The sequence below is a fragment of the Cryptomeria japonica genome, chromosome 9, assembly GCF_030272615.1.
Source record: "Cryptomeria japonica chromosome 9, Sugi_1.0, whole genome shotgun sequence".
In the NCBI taxonomy this organism is placed as follows: domain Eukaryota; kingdom Viridiplantae; phylum Streptophyta; class Pinopsida; order Cupressales; family Cupressaceae; genus Cryptomeria; species Cryptomeria japonica.
Window position 1 is genome coordinate 598,310,144 of NC_081413.1, and position 22,975 is coordinate 598,333,118.

General features: G+C 34.5%; 2 protein-coding genes across 2 annotated transcripts in view; both read left to right on the forward strand.

Moving 5' to 3' along the window:
* Positions 1-16,933: 16,933 nt before the first annotated feature.
* Positions 16,934-17,940, forward strand: LOC131074524 (uncharacterized). The gene is made up of 3 exons (XM_058011173.2): positions 16,934-17,054; positions 17,177-17,463; positions 17,635-17,940. The coding sequence occupies exons 1-3, from the start codon at positions 16,934-16,936 to the stop codon at positions 17,938-17,940; spliced, it is 714 nt and encodes a 237-aa protein (XP_057867156.2).
* Positions 17,941-20,637: 2,697 nt separating this feature from the next.
* The window catches only part of LOC131074496 (uncharacterized), a 30,791-nt gene continuing 28,453 nt past the window's right edge, over positions 20,638-22,975 (forward strand). Inside the window, exon 1 of the mRNA XM_058011126.2 lies at positions 20,638-22,491. Within this exon, the coding sequence (XP_057867109.1) occupies positions 21,064-22,491 (1,428 nt within the window). The 5' untranslated portion in view covers positions 20,638-21,063. The remainder of the gene's footprint in view (positions 22,492-22,975) is intronic.

Here is a 22,975-nt window from a genome sequence, read left to right on the forward strand (position 1 = left end):
AAGTCTTCACATGAGTTAAGGGATCACCTTTTCTACTGTATAACTCCAATTGGGGAATTTCCACATGCTTAGGAGGAACTACATGGACACTCTCATCCAAAAGTGGGTTTGCTACATCAAATGTGGGAACATTGAATTTGGATGGACTTAAAGAAGTCAATTTATGGTTATTAATAGTTACTTTAGTGGATGAATTGGAATTGGACATATTGAATTGTGATGGAGGAGTAATGTTGTTGTAAGTGGAGGTTGAGTATAAGGAGGGCAAACATTATGGTATGTTAGTATGGGAGATGGTTGCGAAACAAATGGAAGAGTCACATAAGGAGGTATGTAATAATATTGATTAATAGGATTTCCCCAATGACTAACATGTGTATGATTAACATTTTGTGTGGAAGTACTCATGGTAGAAGATGTAAACATAGGCACACTAGAAAAAGGATGTAGGCATAGGAATGGAATGGTTAACTTGGCCAGTGGGTTGAGAGTAACCAAGGGCTTTGGCACAACTTTTTATTTGCATAATATTAGTATCAACAATATGAGCAAAACCACACAACACATCTACACCTACCTTATCTCTTTGAACCGTTCTTTTCAAACCTTCAATCAAGGGGATTGCCTCACTATCCAGGTATTGTCGACCCATTCATTGTTGAATATTTTAAAACTCATTATAAATCTTCTCCAATTGTTCAATAATAATGCTATTTAGTGATTCATCCTCATCATGAGAAGTATGAGGTGAATGGGGATATATGATATTAGGAATGTCATGTGTGGGATTGGAGGAAGTGTCGACATTCACATGGAATAGGTTAGTCAATTGTGACTCCATATCCTTAGTATTCAAATCTTGGGAAGCCCTAAGTCTATAACTTCTTCTCACAAGAATATTGGATGTAGGACTAAGGGTAACAAAACTCATACAATCCTGGTGAGAAAACCCCCCCTTCAAATCCTCCCACTGAGGGTTTGAAAGGGTTTGTGGACACCATCGATTGGTTAATTAATAGTTGCAAGAAAGTTGTGGAGGATAATAAGAAGTTGAGCCACAGGGTCCAAATTTTGGAGACAATCAGTATTGGTGAAGGTAAATCAATAGCAAAATATGTTGAGGATTTGAGTAAAACTATTGCCAGAGCCGAAGAGATCAGAGATTCCTTCAACCCCGGGTTTGAGAAAATTGAGAAGGCCCTGACAGAGATAAAAACCAATGACAATGCTACGGACCAGAGAATGGCGGAAACTGACAACAAATTCAACAAAATTGAAAAATGTCTCAAAAGCATTGTTGAACAAAGCTATAGCATTCTGAAGGCCTCAATCGACAATACCAAAATTCTCATTAGCAAACTAGAGAATGAGAAGGATTCCCCAGAGCTGGAACTTGACATTGAAGGTATGGGAGAAATGCAAGGACCTAGAATGAGGACCAGAGGCAAAAAGAAGGAGAAGAAGCCAAACAAGGATATGGAAGAACTCAAAGTTGCTTCGGTAAACTATGACCAACTGATCAATAAGACGGCTGATCTTATTAAGTCTTTATAGTTGTTGTTTGTCATTTTAGCCTTTTCTCTGGTTTTTCCGCTTTGTTGTTCCTTTCTTTAGCTATCCGTTCGATTTACTGGCCTTTTGGTCAGTCTTTTTATAAGTTGTTTCTATGTTGGTCTGGATCCTTTTTGATGAACTATCTTATGCTCCTATGTTAAAGGTTTCGGGTCCTTAAAACCCATTTTTCATTTTAATTAGAACAAAACTCATACACAAAGAGGGAAATATTGAATGCAAATATTGGAAATGTAAACTATGATTAAACAATTCAATTTATTTGTAAAATGATTGATTAACCAATGAATTAAACAATGGGAATTATGACATTGAACGCCAGATGCATCTAAATCTGAACATAACACATCATAACGATTAAATATGAGAATACAACTAAAAAAAATTATACAACCCACAAGTCAATTCTATAAGAATAAATTACATTTTTCATGAATTTAACCTCTAAATTTTTGTAATTCAATTGGATATATGATCTATGAGTGCAAATATGAATGTTTAAGTGCATAAAAATTAGATCTGAGATAACAAATTAAAAATAAGCATGAAGAATGTCAGGTTCACCAAAATACTTTGGTGTGTTTTAAAATTAGGATTTCACAAATTAAGACAATATAATCACTAATCTCACCAAACCAACCATACAGTTAAAAGGGGTGGGGGTGGGTAAATTCAATAGATCTAGCCACAATTCAATTAGAAATGGGCTGAGATATAGATTAAATTTGTCTTGTTTATCGTCTCCCCTTTTAGGGTTGAAATTTTATTTGAATTGTAAAGTTCTAAGGTAAGACAATAAAAAATTGGAGAAAAATAGTAATAACAGAGTGTTCTAGATGTGAGACGTAGCCACAAGATAGAGATCTAAGGAGAGGAAGTGATTCAAAACGTGTAGCTGAAAAATCAGGCCAAATTGTTGAGACCAAGGTGATAGGTCGCCCTGGTCTTGCAACTTTTGGATGGGCAAGTGGTATGTTTTCTGAATCAAGGAGATAGATAGGATCTACTATCAGAAGATCATGCAAAATTCTCAAGACCAAGGTGGTAGGTCACCCTGGTCCTCTGATTTTTGCTTCTATAAAAGCTAAACCTATTTGTCATCATCTAGTTTGTTGGAATCTTTGATCACAACTCCTAAATCAATCTCTTAAATGAGAGAGAGAGAGAGAGAGAGAGAGAGAGAGAGAGAGAGAGAGAGAGAGAGAGAGAGAGAGAGAGAGAGAGAGAGAGAGAGAGAGGGGTTTGCCTTGGGTCAAACCCCAAATTAGGAATTAACTTTGAAATTGAAATAATAATTGAAATGGAAATAGATTTGAATTGGAACAAGATACTTTCCTTTTGAGGGAACAACTAGATCTAAAATTGAATGCTTATAATTGAAGTCGATACCTTAATGAATCTTGCTTGAATCCTCACATAAGGGTTTAGGATCTATCATGTAGAATATCTTCATGGAAGTTTTATCATGGATGCCATCTTGAATGCTTGAACTTGACTTGACCTCTCCTTCAATGCTTGATGAATGCTTGATTGCTTGCTCACTTGAATTGAATTTTCTAAAATGTAATTGAGAGAGAGAGAGAGATATCATATAATTCAAATGAGAGGGGTATGCCTCCTTTTATACTAAATCATCCAAAAATTATTTGAATTTTCAAAGCAGACCAACACGAGACCTAAATTCTTGCCCACTTGATGTGACCATTGAGAGAACCAAACTAGGGTCCTGATTAAGAGGACCAGGGTAGTGGGGTTCCTTGATCCTAAGCTAGGACCATGATTCCCTAGTGCCCTGATCTTGTTAATTAGGACTCATATTTGGACAAGAGATAGAAGGGAAGTTGAAAATGCAAGTTTCATGAAGGTGTGAGCAAAATCAAAGTAGACATCAAGCACTAAAATACATAACACTAAGGTGAGGTCTAGGTGAGGACGAAATTGTATGTGGATATAATTTATGATGCTACAGATAAATGAAGAGAGGGAGAGGGAGGGAAAGAATGAGAGAGAGATATAGAAGAGAAAAGACAAAGATATGAAGTGATATAGAGAGAGGGAGATAGAGAGAGATATAGGGGTAGAGAGAGATGGAAAAAGAAATATGGAGAGAAAGAGATAGAGAGGAAAATAGATATAGGTATAAAGGTCTAAGAAGAGGGAGAGATAGATAGATAAAGGGAGGGAGACATGTCTAGATACAAAGGGATAGAGAGAAATATAGAGGGAGATAGTAAGAGGGAGAGAAATAGATAGAGAGATAGAGAGAGGATGAGGGAAAGATGAAAAAGAGAGATAAGGATATGGAGGGGGAAATAAAGATAGAGGGAGACAGATATTTAGAGAGACATAGATGGTGAGATAGAGTGATAGAGAGATATATATAAGGAGAAAGAGGGGGAGAGGGAGAGAGAGAAATAGACATAGATATCGGCATATAAATGGAGAGTAGAGAGTAGAGATAAACAAATAGAGATGGAGAGAAGGAGAGAGAAAGAGGGAGATATAGAGATGTATGGGAAGATAGAGAGAGGGGAGGATAGGGAGGGAGGGAGGTTGGGAGAGAAAGGGAGATAAACACAGACATAGAGGAGAGAGAGAGAGAGAGAGAGAGAGAGAGAGAGAGAGAGAGAGAGAGAGAGAGAGAGAGAGAGAGAGAGAGAGAGAGAGAGAGAGGTATATAGATAGGTAGAGGGGGAGAGAGAGCTATATCTCTATCTCTTTGTTTGTCATTTGTCTCTCTATCTCTTTTATATTAATAATTAAAATATTACATATGTTATATAATACAATAATAATACATAATAATAATAATGAGTACAATAGAAGTTAAATAAAAAGTATAAATAGTATTCAATAAATTGTCTTCCTTCCTCTCTTCATCTATCTTTCTATCTTTTTTTATATTAAAAATTGTGTAAACATTATACATTAATTATTAATTATATAATGTTTATATGCAATGATAATAGTATAATATAAATATTGTATATAATTAAATAACAAATATAAATATTAAAAATATAATAATAAATAAATAAATATTTTTTGAATTGAAGACCGATTACGAAAATTATGAGTCTGGATACATCTACTTGGTTACATAATTAGTGACCAAGGTGGTCACTTTATCAAAGCCTCAGCCAAGCTGAGCTAACATAAAACAACAAGATACATATCAAGTTCTATACATTGAAATGATAACATTTTATAAAGTCATTACAAAAGCTATTTAATATGCAGTCTAACAAGTATAAAATATTGTAGCGTCGTAAATTGTATACGTTTATTAGTGTGTCCAGTTTCACACTCTCCTAGCACCTATTTTAGTATTTCCCTTTCCTCTATGCATTATAGGACCTTTATTGTAATTAATTAATATTTAATTCAATATTATAGGTCTTATTCAACTTTATTACATTAGCACACTCTTATTCGGGCCCTTAATTCTAAGTGTGCCCTTCATCATTTTATCTCGATTTATCCTTAATCCTACCTTAATTTCAACTTTCAAAGCATATTTTGCATATCTAAACATCTTGGTTTGAGCCACTGGGCTAGGATTTGTATTAGAATCATGATAGTTCGTATCCCTAGAAATTCAAAAAAAAGTTGATAGGACCATGGCACCCACCACCATGGTTCCACACTTTTTTCCTCTAATTTTGGGAAGATAATTAGGCGGTCTAATCCTATTCAAATCTAGCTCCATGCAAAAATATATCAATTCTAAGTTGGCATAAAGGTGATTTCAATAATGAGATCCCTATACAAGGCGTCCTTCTCAACTCATTTTCACCTAGAAGCATTCTAAGTCTCCATCTACATTTGACCTAAAGCATTCTTGCATCCATGAAGCATTAATCAAGAATTTTCAAAGATCTTCAAGGCTGCATATTTATCCTTAACCATTGTGGATAAAAATTACATCAATCCTATGTAAGCATGCATGTTTGTTTATGGTTTTGTTTTTGTCATGTCATTTTCATACAACATATGTGACTACATCCAAAGAGAAAAGCATCATCATCAACAAGTGCAAATTTGAGGTATATCTATCTAGCATTCATTTCAATGTTTGCATTATTTAATTCAAAGTTAATTCCTAAACTGAGGTTTGACTTAGGTAAACCCCTATTCCAAAAAAAATTCCCCTTTCACTGTGCATAGGAATGTATGGAGCCGTGTTTTTTAGGATCGACACAATTCATTGAGACGAATAGATTCACCTTTTGATGGCGATAAATTCAGAGGACCATGGTGACCACCACCATAGTCTCGATAATTTAGGCCGAACTTTAGGGAACAAATCCGAACCATCATCTTCTTCTCATATCTAGGTTTGTGGCTTTGAATGTCAACTATAGCTCACCATTTATGCCTGATTTCTTCAATATTCACCTATTTATCCTAATTTTAGCATTTTGACAATTCAACTTAGAAATAGGGAATCAAACCCTAACCAAGTGAATCTAATTAGAAATATCAACCCTTTCCTTAGTTGGATTGAGGCTAGATCTATTGGATTCATCCCTCTTTCAATTTAAAGGTTAATTTGGTTCATCAGTGGTCTTATCCTATTTGGTGAAACCCTAGTTCCAAATTACACCTCTACAAATACATTTCAATTTCCATCATTATAACTATCAAATTGTTTGGTTGCCCTTGTTCATCTTCATTTGCCTTTTCCTTTCCTTTCTTATTATCCTTGAACCTTGATAATTTATAATGAATCAAATGGTGCTCCAATGGGGGGATAGATTCTCTCTCAATTGGAACAATCAAAGTTTTGATGTGTGATCTTTATTGTTGCATCTTTCCTCAATTGATACTAGTGTTATTTGCAATAAGCATTTTGGCAGTCAATATATTCCTCTTGATTTTCCTCAAATCTTGAGGCTGGAACAATTTGCATTTTGGATGTCCTCCTTGAACATTGGTGAAGAGTCATTCTCAATGACCGTCATAAATCTATCTACTGGTAGCTTAAAGGTGAGAGTAACCTGTTCAATAATAATTAGAATCGAGAGTCTACAATTATACCTAGTAAGGAATCTATCCTTACCTCGGTAAACCTATTCATTCCTTTTCTTCCATAAAAACCATAAAATCTTAGTAGACAAGGTAAACAAAAAAATGGACTTTTTTATTCAAACCTTTGACATACCTTGCAAGGACTTCATACCAAGAGATTTTGTCGGTAATGTTCCACCATACAATATTTCCCATAAACAATTACCAAACATCGATATCATACTTGCATTGGAAGAAAATATGAAAACAACCCTCCAAGCACCCACATAACAAAAAATTAACATGGTTCAAATTGATAACTGATTTCTAAATGATAAGTTGCCATTTAAAGAAGCACTTCTTGGGTTCTATCCTATTAGACCACACAACAAAGTTTTTAGCCCATTCTTTATATTCAAGGTTCAAGATCCATTTTTTATCCACGTGATCAAAAACATTATGAGCCTAAGAAAGGATCTTATACAAATAGTTGACTTTAAGATTAAGGAAAGGGGTTCCATTAGACCACTTAAAGTTCAAGAGACAGTCAAAATCATTTAGCATTTTAGCAAGATACTTTAGATTAATTATAACCTTCATTATGATAGAGAAAATTCTTTTACTTTTATTTGACAAATTGAACTCAAATTTTAGTTTCTCCCAATTCTTGAGAATGTTGTTTTCAAACAGATCTTTCAACTTAGACAAACCTTTTAAGTTCCATTTTTTGGCAGAACAACCTTGTAGGAGTGCTAAGGGCTTACCTTTATGTTCAATATTTCACCATGGGGATCTAAAACTATAGACCTCACCTTTTGTAAAATTCACTACCTCTACGAGATACACCTTCTCCTTGCACAACTCCCGGGCTCTCCAAATACCATGGAATATGATTTAGATCCTAAAGGGATAGCACTATAATTTCTAAAAAGAATATCATGCATATGTAGGTCCTTCCATTTCTTGCCTCTTTTAGGGGTGAGATCTTGGATGTTCTTCCTGATCAATATTTTCTATGGTTCATTGCCAACAAGTGCCTTGACAATCCATTTGGAAGACATTGCAATTTCATGCATTTTAAGTTCCTTAAGACCCAAGCCACCTAACTCCTTGTCAAATAAATGTTGCTCCCATCTTATGGTGTGCTTCTTTTTTCTTACCTCTCTCATCAAACCACAAGAATTGCCTGATTAGTTTATGCACCTTATTCACTTGATACCCAACAAAGAATGATACTAAAGCATAGTAGATATAGTATGAGGAAATGATCTTTTGGCAGACCTAAAGTATTCCAACAAGAGACAGATAATACATGCCAATTGTTGAGTTTCTTCTCAATTTTTGCAAACATCCAATACCACATAAGGTAAAGAGGGTGACACAGAGAAGGGTATTCCTAGATTCCTAACTATTTTACCCCCCCCCCCCACCCCCCACTGCTAACCAAAATCACTCACCCACTTAGGTGGGTTATCAGACCAGTCTAGAAGTATTGATTTGGTTTGGGATATTTTGGAAGCAAAAGCACTGCAAATAAACTCTAGTCTATTTAAAATATTAACCATATTTTCCTTGTCAAGTGCCAATAATATAGTGTCATCTACCAATTTTATATTGAGCAAGGGATATTTGTTTGGTAGATTGATACCCTACACCTTAGGGCCAAACAATTCATATTTAAGTGCATAGTACAAAGTTTATGAAGCAATGAAAAATAGAGTTGGTGTTAAGGGGCATCCTTGTCTAATGGGCATGCCAAGGGGGAAAGCATCAAATAACTCCCCATTGATGTCTACTTGGGCATTTGCATCCTTAAATGGTACTTGGACCATCTTACAAAAGGGCTCAGGGAAGCCAATTTGCATATAGAACAACTATAATAAAGGACCACTCTACATGGTCATAGGCTCTTTCAAAGTTAAGCAACACTATGCCTACTTCTTGTAAACTTCTCTTAGCCCAATCAAGGCCCTTCCAACTAGACAACAGGTTTTCCAAAATATAGCTTCTTTTTATAAATCCTATCTACATTTGGCTATAATAATTGGGAGAAAATCATTCAATCTTCTTGCAAGTATTTTAGCAAAAAAATAATAAGAAACATTAAGAAGGGTGTTTGGTCTCTAATTTTTTATATTGCTCCTGTAACCATATTTTGATAGAAATTTAATTATCCCCTTTTGGATCTCTTCCCCTAATGTTCCTTCCCTTGTAGCTTCAATGTAGACTTTATATAAGTAATATACAATCCACTTTGAGTTGGTTTTATAGAACTCAGTTGGTAATCCATCTTCCCTAGAAGACTTATCATTCTGAAAAGACATGATAACACTAGTAATATCCTATTTGACAATCTCTCTTCCTACTTCATTAGCTAGGTTAGGGCTAAATTTATTAGGGATGATCTTTTTACACATGGTCCGAGCTTGCAGATAGTTTACACTATTGCCTTCTGCAGTAAATGGGGATTTGTAAAAGTTAAGGAAAACACTTTTAATTTTAGAATTGTCATGGCACCCTTAGTCCTCCACAAGAATTGGTCCAATTGTTTCCACACATTTCCTTGCCCTTAGGATATTAAAAAAGCACCTAGCTCCTTTATCACCTCCAATAATCCAATTCAACTTGGCTCTTACTTTGGCTCCTTGCGCTCTTTTTGTTTGAAATTTTCTTAGTTTGTGTTGTACTAATTTGAGCCTACTAATAAGTTCAATGTTTCATGGATCAAGTTGTAGCTTGTTCTTAGCAGTAACCAATTTCTCTTGAAGGCTACATTCCATCTTTCTATTACCAATAGCATTCCTTTTACCTATTGTTCTCAAAAGTATTTTCATGCCACTTAATGAATTCAAGTACTTTCTAACTTGACCTTTTTTACTTAGAGATTTAGTAATTCTCCTGAGAGTATGTATTACATCAAGGCAGTCTTGTTACTTAAGAAGCTCTACATTCAATTTGTATGAGCCTCCTCTTTTGATGCCCCTAACCAGGTTATTGTCTTTGAATATAATTTTAGCCTTAATAGGGTGATGATCAAATAGGGCTCTAGGTTCCACTTGAATATTGTTACACCCCTTGCTTTTATCAAAGAAAAATGCATCTCTTTGTGCATAAAATCTATAAAGTCTATAATAGATTTTTTTTTGCATCCTGATTACTACACCATGTATACCAGATATTGTTGCTCTCTTTCTTTTTACCTTCTAAGGGATCAAATAATTTCAACAGTTTCGTCAGTCTTTCCCAAAAATAAATTTCATTCCCTTTCCATCCCCATGAGTTACTCTCAATTCCATCTTATATATTCTTAGATATATTAAAGTCCCCACCTAGGATCTATGGAATATTTGGGAGAGAGGCAACCATCCACTACCACGAAGGAATTCTTTCCTTATAATAATTCGATGCATATATAGAGCATATCCCAAATTTAAATTTGTTTCCATCAAGTTTAATCCATACGCATCTATTGCATGGAGAGGAGAGAAGCCAAAGTTTTTGATGCATTTGCTCCATGTCTTTCTCACTAGAATTGAAATCCCACCTTTCTCCCTTTCATGGAAAGTGTAAAATGTTAGAGCATCTTTCCAAACAAATCTCAAGTTAATAATCAAATAAGAACCTATAGCTTTAACCTCTTGTAGTAACAAAAAGTCCATGTTTTTAGTCTAATTGTAGAGGGTCCTAATGACAATTTTCCTATCTGAAGACTTTGTTCCCCTAATATTCATATTGATGTAGTCTAATTGTAGAGGGTACTAATGAAAATTTTCCTATCCGAAGACTTTGTTCCCCTAATATTCATATTGATGTAGTTGATCATTATTTAGTTTAAGATCATGTATCAACTTTACCACTCTTGCAAACTATGTCAAAACATTTAGAGGGACCAGTCTACTTTCCTTCTTACTTGTTTTTATGGTGCTATTAGTTCTACTAATAGTCTTCCTCTTTTTTTAATCTTATCAATATTGCCTCTCTTTCCCACACTAGTCTCATCCATTTTAGAGTTTTGGGGGAGAGAATTAGATAAATTCATGTCAATCATCATGTCATTGAATTCACTATCTAATATACCACCTTCCAATTCCACCAAGAAGGTTGTGTCAATTAGGTCAAAGGGTAATGTATTACCATTATGATTATCCTTGCTAATGATGGAAAGAGTTGTATCATGCTCATTCTCCACTTGAGGAGGTTCTTTTATTGTATCTTTTAGTGTCATCCCTTCACTTTTTTTTTGGTGAGTAAATAAATACTTATGGGCCAACACCCTATATATTATATTTAAAAACTTTACATTGTTGGATATTACAGAATGCATGACCAGTTTAACAAAAATTGTCCTTTGTTTGAATTTATTTAATTCTTTTAGTTTGTCAAGTACTAGTTCTTGAGCATTCTTCTTTTGTGGACCAGTAGTTCTAGACAATTTCTCTTTATTATCATCTTGTTTTCCCTTTGTTTCAAATTCCACTATTACCTTCAACTCTGTCTTTTCAACATAATCTTTGCACCGATCACCCTCAATATATGACCCCATGGTAACCATATCTATCCCATCTAAGGCCTTTGTTGGGAAAGAATGCACATTGGTGCCAAATATTTCCATAGCGTGAGGCTTAACAACAAATTGACCATGAACATCTTCTTCAGAGTATTTCTGAGTTTCCATCTTATTTAAAGCAACATTGGGAGGGTTAGCATTTAAGTTCTTCCTATTATTTAATTTTTTTGGGCAGTCTCTTTTGTGGTGACCATTCAGTTGTACATAAGAAGCAATAATTAAAACCCCATAGGGCTTCAATATCACATTGGTGGATTTGGTCGTTCATTGAGAGTTCTAGAACCTTTGGGATTCACACTCCCTCTTTGAAGGAAATCAATATTTTGACATTCAAATAGGGGTGAGGTAGACTATGTGCCCTCAAATTGGAGGGTTCTATCAATGAGTTTAAAAGAAAGTGGAGTAGGAATTTCCAAATATGACACATTTTTAACATTAATCCACCTTGGAGTGGAGCAAAACAAGATTTTATTTTGAGACACACTAAGAGACCATGCAATGACTTTGAATAGAGGTTTACCCACATTCTAGTACTTCTTCTCAAGGACTCTTTCTTGCATATTATGATTCTTTAAAAAGATAACAAAGAGGCCTTTTGTATCATTCTACAAAATAAAATATATATACCAATTTTTTAACCCACAATGTTTAGCCAATTATCAAAGAACCTTTTGGCTAGAAGGGTATTGTTATCAAGCCAGACAAAAAAATAGAAAAATTCTTAAGTTTATTGTCTTCTTTCTTTAAGGGCTACAATCATATCTTTGTTAAGATTAATCCTCAAAACCCTAGGCAGGAGAGGGTCCTTACCTCTTTCAGCTTGGACACTATCGTCTCCTTAACCTGTGAGGGCCCCTTGATAGTCTCCTTCAATTCCCATATCAAATGTGGCTTCTTCCGATGATTCTTCTGAATCTTCTACTTGCAAAGCTTCTTTAAAGGTCTTGTTGGCTTTAAGATATTCATCATGCCTAGTTTGCAAGTTAAATTTAGTGTCAACTTCCCCCTTACCCTCATCTGGAGGCCTAATATTCATACAACTTGCCCATATGGTGAACACATTTGTGCAAGCAATCAATCAATGAGGCAGACAAAGTGCATATGGTAATCTAACAACTCAAAAAATAGAAAGTAAAAACTAATAAACTGTAAATTTTTCTTTTTGAATAACGAAAAGGAAGCAACCCCTTACAACAATAATTCCCCCCTAAAAAACTAAATATATAAATATTAAATAATCCAATAATATATAAATTATAGGAGTTGAGGAAAAATCAACTCTACAGGTCCCAAGGATCACCTGCATGCAAACCTATCAGAGAAGGAGCGAAGCAAAAAAGCTATGGAGGCCAGAATTCAGAGATCCAGAAAAGAGGAGTCATATTGATTGTGCAACAAGAATGCAATTCAATAATTACAATTGTTATAAAATTACAAAGAGATAATCCTTATAAAAGGATACTCGAAACTCTAAAGAATTATAAGATTCCTAAGTTTAGCTTAAGCGTAGAGTATAAATAAGTATTAGCTAATACAAGATAACTCTAACACCCCTCCTTAAGATGAACTTAGGGAGTAGCTAAAAAACAACTAAGGACTAAAAAATCATGTAAACAAAAAATGCATGAAAGTAACAATGGGTCCCAACAACTAGGCCTGATGAGGTACCCAAGTACAAAAGGGTCTCTGTAAGGCGGAGAAATAGAGAAAACCACATGGAAAAAAAACTCTACTCCAAAAAGAGATGAAGACTAGTGAAGGTCTCAAGAAACCTCCAAATAAGAGAATGTCCTAGAAAACAGGAACAAAGGAGGATCATGAAGAACACCACTGAAGCATGAAGAAACTGCAAACACTGTTGAAGAGTAACTGCTGATCTGAAGAACCTCCACTGAAATAGAACATGACCAGGTAGAGAGGACTATAATATGCATGAGTGCCCTCAAATGACACTACTCGAATCTGATGGCAAACAAAGGCAAACAACTGAACTCGAAGATACAGATGGCATAAAACACCAAAGCCTGAAGAGCTGATCAATCGAACCAAGGAAGCATTAGAACAACAGGACAAACCTCCCCATAATGCTGACAAGGGAGAGGGACGGGTACACTGAAAAGGATGGCCAACAAGAACTGCATGGCGAAGAACCAAGAACATCGAAGGTGCAGAGAAAGTACATAATGTCGTGGAAGGAACACTCACTTAACACACATCATGAGGCTAATGTCGTGGAAGAAACACTCATGTGACAAAGGTAGATAGCAAACAAAGGCAAACATCAACCCCCCATGGCACTTTATAAGTAGTGCATGTACAACAAGGTACAAGATGTGCAAGATCCCAAGTATACAATGCATATGGGCACTTTATCTCAGTGCGTTTGCATAAATAAAATGCTTACAAAAAAATGTCTACAATAATTAGAAGAGACAAAAGACTGTAGATATAGAAAGAACAACCAAAGATGAGACATCCTACTCAAAGAAAGAGATCCCAGGACCTAAAGCATCCAAGATATTCACCATAGTGCTTAAAAGAAAAGAAAACTAAATATAATGTACCTAGAGCATAATCTGTAAATAAAACTCATATGACTAGAAAGTGCACAAAACAAGCTTTCCAACGATATAAAGTTTTTCAAAAATGGAGTTTGGATGCTCAAGTTATGTCTCCCGGAGTGCAAAAATGAACCTCTGGATTTGACAGAAAAAACACCATCAAAAAATCAAAATCAAAATTTCAAACCTCTAGATCTGGATAGAGCTCTGAAATAGCTTTCCGACAATATAAGGTTTTACAAAAAACGACTCTGTTTGCCCAAGTTATGGCAAAAAAACCAATAGCTTATCAAAAAAACCCTTCAAGTAAAAAAGGCCCCCCTACTAGTGGCAAGGAGGTGGTGTCTAGGTGGCGTCTAAGTAGAGTAGGCGGTGGGCGGTAGCCACTTGGTGGCGGAGCGGCTAGCCGGGGCCTCGCGGCCAGCGATTTAAAAACCGTTGGTCGGTGATCACCTGGGAGACCGATGGTAACAACCAACGCGGCCCTAGCGGTTAATTGATCGCCAGAGGTCCGCGTTAACCCTGCCGGCCTGCGCAAGACGTTAAACTACACAAAAAAAATATTTTTTTCTCGATCTGCGTGCCCTGAGGCCATATAGCCTGGGGCCTAAATTTTTTTTGCCTCCCGAACACCTGACACCAAAATATATCAAATTTATATCAAAATTCATGGAATTAGCCTCCTTAATCCAACCGTGAGGTCCTTTTTGCACAAAAATGTACCAAAAAAATCATCTACCCCCAGAAATGGGAAAAAAAACAACTGCACAAACCCCCAAATACACATATCTGAAGAACAAGGCCCAAAATATCTCATGGAGAGAATAGGGGCATGCAGATCTAAAGATCTGATACCATATAGGAGTTGAGTAAAAATCAACTCTACAGCTCCCAAGGATCACCTGCATGCAAACCTGTCACAAAAGGAGAGAAGCAAAAAAGCTATGGAGGCCAAAATTCAAAGATCCATAAAAGAGGAGTCATATTGATTGTGCAACAAGAAGGCAACTCAATAATTACAATTGTTATAAAATTACAAAGAGAGAATCCTTATAAAAGGATATTCGAAATCGTAAAGGTGAAAACCCTAAAGAATTATAAGATTCCTAAGTTTAGCTTAAGCGTAGAGTATAATAGACTAATAATTAAATAAATAATTATTAGCTAATACAAGATAACTCTAACATAAATATTATTTAATTTTAATATAATAATAATTAAAAAATAATTTTAATAATAATTTATAATTTACAATATAAATATTTTAATTTAAACATATAATTTATAGTTGAAATTCATACAAATCTAGTAAATGTTAATATCAAACAAAAATTTAATAATTTAATTTTACAATAATTAAAAAATATTCCTCATAAATTTCAACTTTCTCTTTAGAAAGAATCCAAAGATTATGGAAAGGAGATTTTCTATAAAAATGTGGGGAAAGATTATTTTAAATTAATGGGAGCATTAAATAGAAGCATCACTCATAAATGGTTAAACAAAGAAAACACCCACGCTAGAATAGTTTTTTTTGGTTTGCCCGACAACAATGAAAAACAACGGACTTCTACTTTGACATGACACTAGTAGAGAATAACTATGCCAATAAAGACCCCGAGAATACTTAGCAGATAAAAATCAGTGAAAGTATGGACGCATGAGATCATTCTGATCGTATTGCATCCATTTTCCTGCAGTGCACGCCGTTGATGATCAAAAATAGATTGTCTATTTCAGGTAAGGGAAAGGAAAAACAAATTTTAACATGTTCATTAACTTCATATAATTTTATGTGACTTATGAAACCTATAGGTATAACGCTCCATGGCCAATAAATTTAGAAGGATCAAAATTGTATGAAGATTTAGAAACTAGAGAGAAGAAATTTGAACCTGCAAGAAATGATGATAGAATGAACACACATATAATCGATATATACTACAACTTTGGAGGGCAAACATAGATTGACAACCCGTTATTTTAAAACATGTCCTCATAAAATATATTGCAAAGTATAAAGTAAAAGTAGAGAAAAGCTCAGAAAGCTACCAACAAATGCTATTACAACTCACAAATGTTGAAAATACAAATGATCCAGCTTCCAAAGCCTATAGGATGCTTTTAACTGAGACAGTACTAGAGAGAGATATTGGAGCACAAGAGACAAGCCATATGCTGTTAGAGTTACCATTGGTAGAAAGCAACATAATATTTATTAATGTAAATATATCAACTGAAGTTTTCAAACGTGTAATACAAAATGAAGAAAACAACAACGAAGAACACACAATATCTTTCACTGATGCATACAAATGTAGGCTGCTTGCTATGTAAACAATCTCATTAATTGATGCTGCTAAATCTTGGATGTATAATGCTCAAAGAAAAGGACCAAATAAGTGGAACCCAAGGAAAAAAGCAACTATTGTAAGGGTCTTTCCAAGATTTGCATCTATTCCTCCACAAAATTCAGATAAATGGGTAAACTTTTGTTTCTCAGAATTACTGTTGTACAAACCTTTTCGTGACATCGAAAGGGACATGGGTCATGATGATGATACAATAGTATTGAATTGGGAAAACTTCAATTATAATCCATGACATGTGCAAAGAAGACAAGATGATGCAAATGTTGAGAACAATGAAGATTTTGAACACGAAGAAAATGAGGTCGTGGAAGAAGCTACGATAGAAAATGAATAGGAAATTATATCAAGACTTCATCATGCTGAGATAATGCAAAATTCAGAAATAGATATTGCTTGGAAGAAGGGATATAGATAAAGAAACAAATTGGTCTTCTGAATTCCAAGATGAAGAATATGCAAATGAAGCTATAAATTTTATTACTAGCATGAGAAATGCTTGTTGTCTCATTCACGATTACATTTCACAATTCGTAAGCTATGGTAATCTTAGCAAAAAATAAGAGCAGACAGTCAATACTATAATTTCACACTACCACAACTCTACAAATGAATGTCTGTTATTTATGATAATACAAGGGACATCAGGAACAGGTAAATTTCATGTGATAGGCCCTATACATCAAGCACTTCAAAATGCTTCAAGACCAGCTCGATCTCCTCTACTTCTCCTTGCACCAACTGGAGTTGCAACATTCAATATCAGAGCCTCAACAATTCATGTCAAAATACGAATCCCAATAAGAGATTTCAAAGAACTTGATGGAACAAGATTAACAAGCTTCTAAGAATAAATGACACATGTTCGATACATATTGATTGATGAAATGAGCTTTATCGGGGAATACTTAAATGAAAACATAGATTCCAAATTACGTCAGGCTTTTCCAAAAAGTGCAAGTCAAACATTTGCAGGTATGTCATTCAATCAAGCAATTACTATTAAATTCTTATTAATTTTTTTTTCACTAAATATATGAATTACTACAAACAATATATACTAAGTGTAACACTTGATCATTTAAAACTGTTTTCAGGAATATCTATTATTTTGGTTGGGGATCTTGGACAATTGCCACCAGTGAATGATAAGGCACCATATCAAAGCAAAAGGAGAGCAAAGTTATTGTGGGAAGAATTTAAAACTATTATTACATTAGATCATGACTTTCGGCAATATGGACAAAATAGTGAGCAACAAAAATTCTGCCAACTTCTAACAAATATTAGGGATGCAAAACCTACCATAGATGACTGGATGTTGTTAATGACACATTCTAATACAACAATTGATGCAACAATCAACCAAGAATTTGACAACAATGTATATTTATTTGCAACAAATGATAACGTTCACAACCACAACAAGAGAAAACCACACTTTGCAAAATCCAGTAGCACGTAGCATTGTCAAAAGAACTAGAAGCATTAATGATGTTGAAGGAGGAATAGATGATGAAATTGATACTGAACTATTATTGTGTAATAATGCAAGGGTTATGCTAACATCAAATCTATGGATCTAGAATCAAGACTTGTAAATGGAGCTCTTGGAAACATTCATAAAATTGTATATCGACCTGGAAGTGTTCCACCACAACCACCAACATATGTATCGGTTGAATTTGACAATTACTCAAGCATACCATTCTATGATCACCATCCATTTGTAGTTCCAATTACAACAATTCAAAGGGGTGGTTCTTTACAGATACCATTGTGTTTGGCATGGGCGTTAACGATACACAAATCTCAAGGATTAACACTTGATAAAGTCATTGTTGATATAGGACCAACATAAAGAATTGGACTTACATTTGCAGCAATCTCTCGCATGAAGTCCTTACAAGGACTACAAATTATGCCACCATTCACATTTGACAGATATGCAAAAATGAGAAAGGGGAAACAAATTGAAAGCAGAAAGAGAAATTAAGAGAGATTGAAAGCAATGGAAAATAATTGATGTACACATTTTTTTCTTATCAATACATTGAATTTTATTGCTATACAAAAAATATTAAAAGTAATATTCAATACTCATAACAAAAATTATACAGAATTATGTGTCCAATTGACTACTTCATGTTGCATGGTCTATTTTAATCATTTTTATGAAAAACAACTTTTATAATCAAAGTTCAACAATTATGATAGATGTATTATATTTGTAAACATATTTTGTACACAACAACTAACCCTAACGGTCACTATATACTTATCATAAGTGTTTACATATCATCTTTTCAATTGAAAGTTTTCTAACCATTTTATATTGTACATTATTTTTAAACAAAATGTTACCGCAATAACATCAAATTTTCAAATCTTGTAGGTATCATGGACAAAACAACAAGAAAATGCATGTGGGATAATCTACCAGAACAATTGTTGTTGATGATTATGTCAAAATTATCTACAGGGCAATTATCAAGAATGAAATTGGTCTGTAAGAGATGGAAAAACTTACTTTCTTCACCTAATCGTATTCAAAACTTATTTCCAGATCATTCTCCTCCTAGATTTAATTTCCTACTGCACTTTTTTCCTTTTGGGTCCAAAGCGATACAATCATGGATTATTGAAGGTGATGTAGATGTCTATGTGTTACCTTCGACAAAGTTTCCAAGATATTGTAAGTGCATAGAGGTCATTTTCTGATGATATATATTGTTGTTTGAAATAGAGAAAAGACAACGAATGTAATTTCTACATATATAATAAATCTAATGCAAGTACTCCAACTTGGATAGAACTTTCAAGTATAAGACAAATCACAACCACTTTACGTATTGATTTCATGGAAATTGGTTTTGTTTCATCCAACAATCAAGTTGTAATCTTTCTCGGTCAGTACTACAGGAGCACAAATGATCGATGCTATATAGAGATTTATGAGTTCAAATTTGATGATTGGACTCAACTGTTTGTTCGAAATTGTTACTATCCTTTGGGAAGAGGTTTTTGTCATAAAGACATATTTTACTAGATGAGAAATCATACAAACAATGGTGAAGTCATTGAATTTGATTATGCTATGTTAACTTGGACGATATTACCATCACCAGTGGATCCTACAACAAAGTACCTCCCAATTACAAGTTTCAACTTTGAAGAAGTACAAAGGAAGGCTTATGAAAACTTTTACGATGTTATAATTCATTGGAAGAGCTTTACAACATCTTGGGAACTAGCTCGATGTGACAATTATGTGCTACTTATTGACAAAGAATATAATAGAATATGAAAGTTAGACAAAGATGATAGAAAATGTCAGCAATCAAGTATATGGACGCCTTTACACATTGATTTATCAAAAAAAAATCTACGAGTGGCAGTCCATAACTACAGAAGCATATTAATTGTGGGAGAAACAATATCATTATATAATATTGAAGGAAGTGTAATTCAAACCATCCAATTGTCAAACATTCACAAAACAATTCTTACCGAAACAAATAAGTATGGTAATTATATACCATTATTTACCATGCCAATAGATTATATGAATGTATGGTGGCCACAATAATTAATATTTTCATTTTCAATCTTCTTTTTTACATTCTCAATTTACAAATTTATTCCCATACAATTTCTATTACTTGCAAATATGTGAAAATCTTCTATTTTAAAATATACTAAACTTTCAACATATTCATTGTTATAAATTAACAAATTACTTATCCTTATATACATTCTATTAATAATTATTACTTCAATTTCATTTACATATATTTCTCTAAATTGACAAAAAAATTGAACATTTAAATATTTCTTACTATGATCATGTTGCATTTAACAACAATTAACATACACCACTGATTTCACACATATATAATTTTTAATAATGATTTATATTTTATTCAACTTAATTAAAAATAAAAAATAAAAAATATTAATATCACATCTTACACATTAACTGAATATATGATAAGAAAATATTGAAGATATATATACTTTACAAATTTACAAATTCAAAATATGAACTTATCAATTTTAAATAATGTAAATCATTCTTAAATTTACTATTAAAAATATATTCCACTTAATAAAAAGTGAAATATTATTTATAATCTAACATATAAGTCAAATATATATTGTTTCAAAACAAAAAATCTTCATCTTCAAATTTTAATTAAATAAAAATAATTATATATTTTATTACTATATTTTTCATTCAAAATACATAATGTAAAAATACAAATTTCAAAGAATAATATCAAACCCCAAAAAATGTAATAATAAATTAATACATACACCATATATCTAAATTAATGATGTAATATATAATTCACATATACATACATATTCATCTTATTCAAATTCTTTTCCTACCAATCTCTCATTCCTACTAGCATAAATATATCTTCTATAATCTATATAAAATACGTCTAAATATATATTGAGGTTTAATCTTTATATATACCTATAGAACTTCAGTAAAATCTTTCATTCAACGATGAAAAACAACGGACATCTGCTTTGACACGGCGGTAGCAGAGAATAACTCTGCCAGTAAAGACCCCGATAATACTTGGCGGCGGATAAAAACCAGTGAAAGTATGGACGCATGAGATCATTCTGATCGTTTTGCATCCATTTTCCTGCAGTGCACGCCGTTGATGATAAAAAATAGATTGTCTATTTCAGGTAAAGGAAAGGGAAAACGGAAAAAATTACTAAAATAGGGTAATTAAGGTTAGGGAACAAGCAGACAAAAGTTTGGAATCTAAGAAAACGCTGAGTGGAAGTAATTTCTATCTTACTAAACACCGAGTACACGGATATATAATGGCAAGGAAGATAGAGAGGTGGCCTGTGGTTCTATCTCAAGCTTGCGATTATCATCTCCAAGCCTGCTAGTGTTCTGTAAATCCATATTTCCCAAATTCCCACATACACAATCTAGCTGTTTTGAAATTGTATGGCAATGGCGGCAACAGGGCTGCACTCTGCGCTGACAGTAGGGAAAGCGCCGACTCATACTTCGTCTGCTTACATTCCAAATGCAATGGTAATTAGAGGAAGCAGAGGACGAAGACATTCAATTAGAATTGCGATCCGCGCAGAAGCCCCTGATGCGACCGTGGCGGATAGAAGTGGAAGCATCATCAGCGCCCCCTCAGAAACGAAAGGTAACGACCCAATTTATCAGTATCTTAATAGGGATTACAAGTGGGGGTTTGTGTCCGATATAGAATCCGAGTCCATACCCAAAGGGCTGTCCGAGGATACTGTGAGGATGATTTCTGCTAAAAAGAATGAGCCTCCATGGTTGTTGCAATTCAGGCTAAATGCTTACAGACAGTGGCTGAAAATGACCGAGCCTAAATGGTCTGATAATACTTATCCCCTTATTAACTTCCAAAACTATTGTTATTACTCTGCGCCCAAGCAGAAAGAGCAGAAGCAGAGCCTGGATGAGGTAGATCCTCAGCTCCTTGAGACTTTTCAGAAACTGGGGATCCCTCTGACTGAGCAGAAGCGACTGGCTAATGTTGCCGTGGATGCGGTTTTTGACAGTGTTTCCATCGCTACAACACACAGGAAAACCCTTGAGGCTGCAGGGGTTATTTTCTGTTCAATCTCTGAGGCAGTCCATCAGTACCCTGATCTCGTTAAGAAGTATTTGGGTAGAGTTGTACCCCCTGCCGATAACTTTTATGCTGCCCTCAATTCTGCAGTTTTTAGTGATGGGTCCTTTTGTTACATTCCTAAGGACACTGTGTCCCCCATGGAGATTTCTACTTATTTTAGGATCAATTCCATGGAGACCGGTCAGTTTGAGAGGACCCTTATCGTGGCCGATGAGAGGAGTTATGTGGGTTATCTAGAGGGATGCACTGCACCTTCCTACGATACCAACCAGCTTCATGCTGCAGTTGTGGAGCTATATTGTGCCGAGGGTGCTGAAATTAAATACTCCACTGTGCAGAATTGGTATGCCGGAGATGAAAATGGGAAGGGTGGGATTTACAATTTTGTAACTAAGAGGGGTTTATGTGATGGCAACAAGTCCAAGATATCCTGGACCCAAGTCGAGACGGGTTCTGCAATCACTTGGAAGTATCCCAGTGTGATTTTGAAAGGAGATGATAGCATTGGAGAATTCTATTCTGTGGCCCTCACAAATAACTATCAACAGGCAGATACTGGGTCAAAGATGATTCATGTAGGAAAGAATTCAAGGAGCAGGATCGTTTCGAAAGGTATCTCTGCTGGCAATTCAAGAAATTGCTACAGGGGACTGGTGCAAATACAGCCATCTGCTCACAACTCCAGAAACTTTTCACAGTGTGATTCTATGCTCATTGGTGATGAGGCAGCTGCAAATACCTACCCTTATATTCAGGTACGCCTCACATTTCTGCTGTTAGAAAATGTAAACATTACTGAATATTTAGTCATGGCACTCACTAGTTATGTTTAGCGCATGCCACTGGACACCCTTTCAAACTTGGTATGGGTTAATCTTTTAGACTTTTTATAAATCAGCTTTGGCTTTATGCAGGCTGGAAAGAAATCCACAAACAATCCATAGACAAACTCTAAAAATGCTTTGCGGACTTTTTAATTTATTTTTTGGCACAATTATGTCTCCCACGATCGATATGTCTTGGGTATGGGTGGGCTAGGCTAGAGCAATTCAATCATCATTATCATGATTAGGTGCTCTGATGCAGACACTTCTTAATGTCTGGTCTGCAATTTGTTAAGCTCCTTTAGATAAAAAATAAACACAGCAGATTAAAAAGAACAAGACAGAAAGAACATACCACACTCAATAACTATCCTTTGAAAAAAGAGAGCAATTACATGAGATCTGATTTATCTTA

Bases quoted from the DNA above. Each gene is read 5' to 3' on its own strand.
- LOC131074524 (XM_058011173.2), top strand. From the start codon at position 16,934: ATGACACATGTTCGATACATATTGATTGATGAAATGAGCTTTATCGGG. The intron at 17,055-17,176 runs GTATGTCATTCA...AACTGTTTTCAG, and splicing joins TGCAAGTCAAACATTTGCAG to GAATATCTATTATTTTGGTT. The intron at 17,464-17,634 runs GTATATTTATTT...TAATAATGCAAG, and splicing joins ACCAAGAATTTGACAACAAT to GGTTATGCTAACATCAAATC.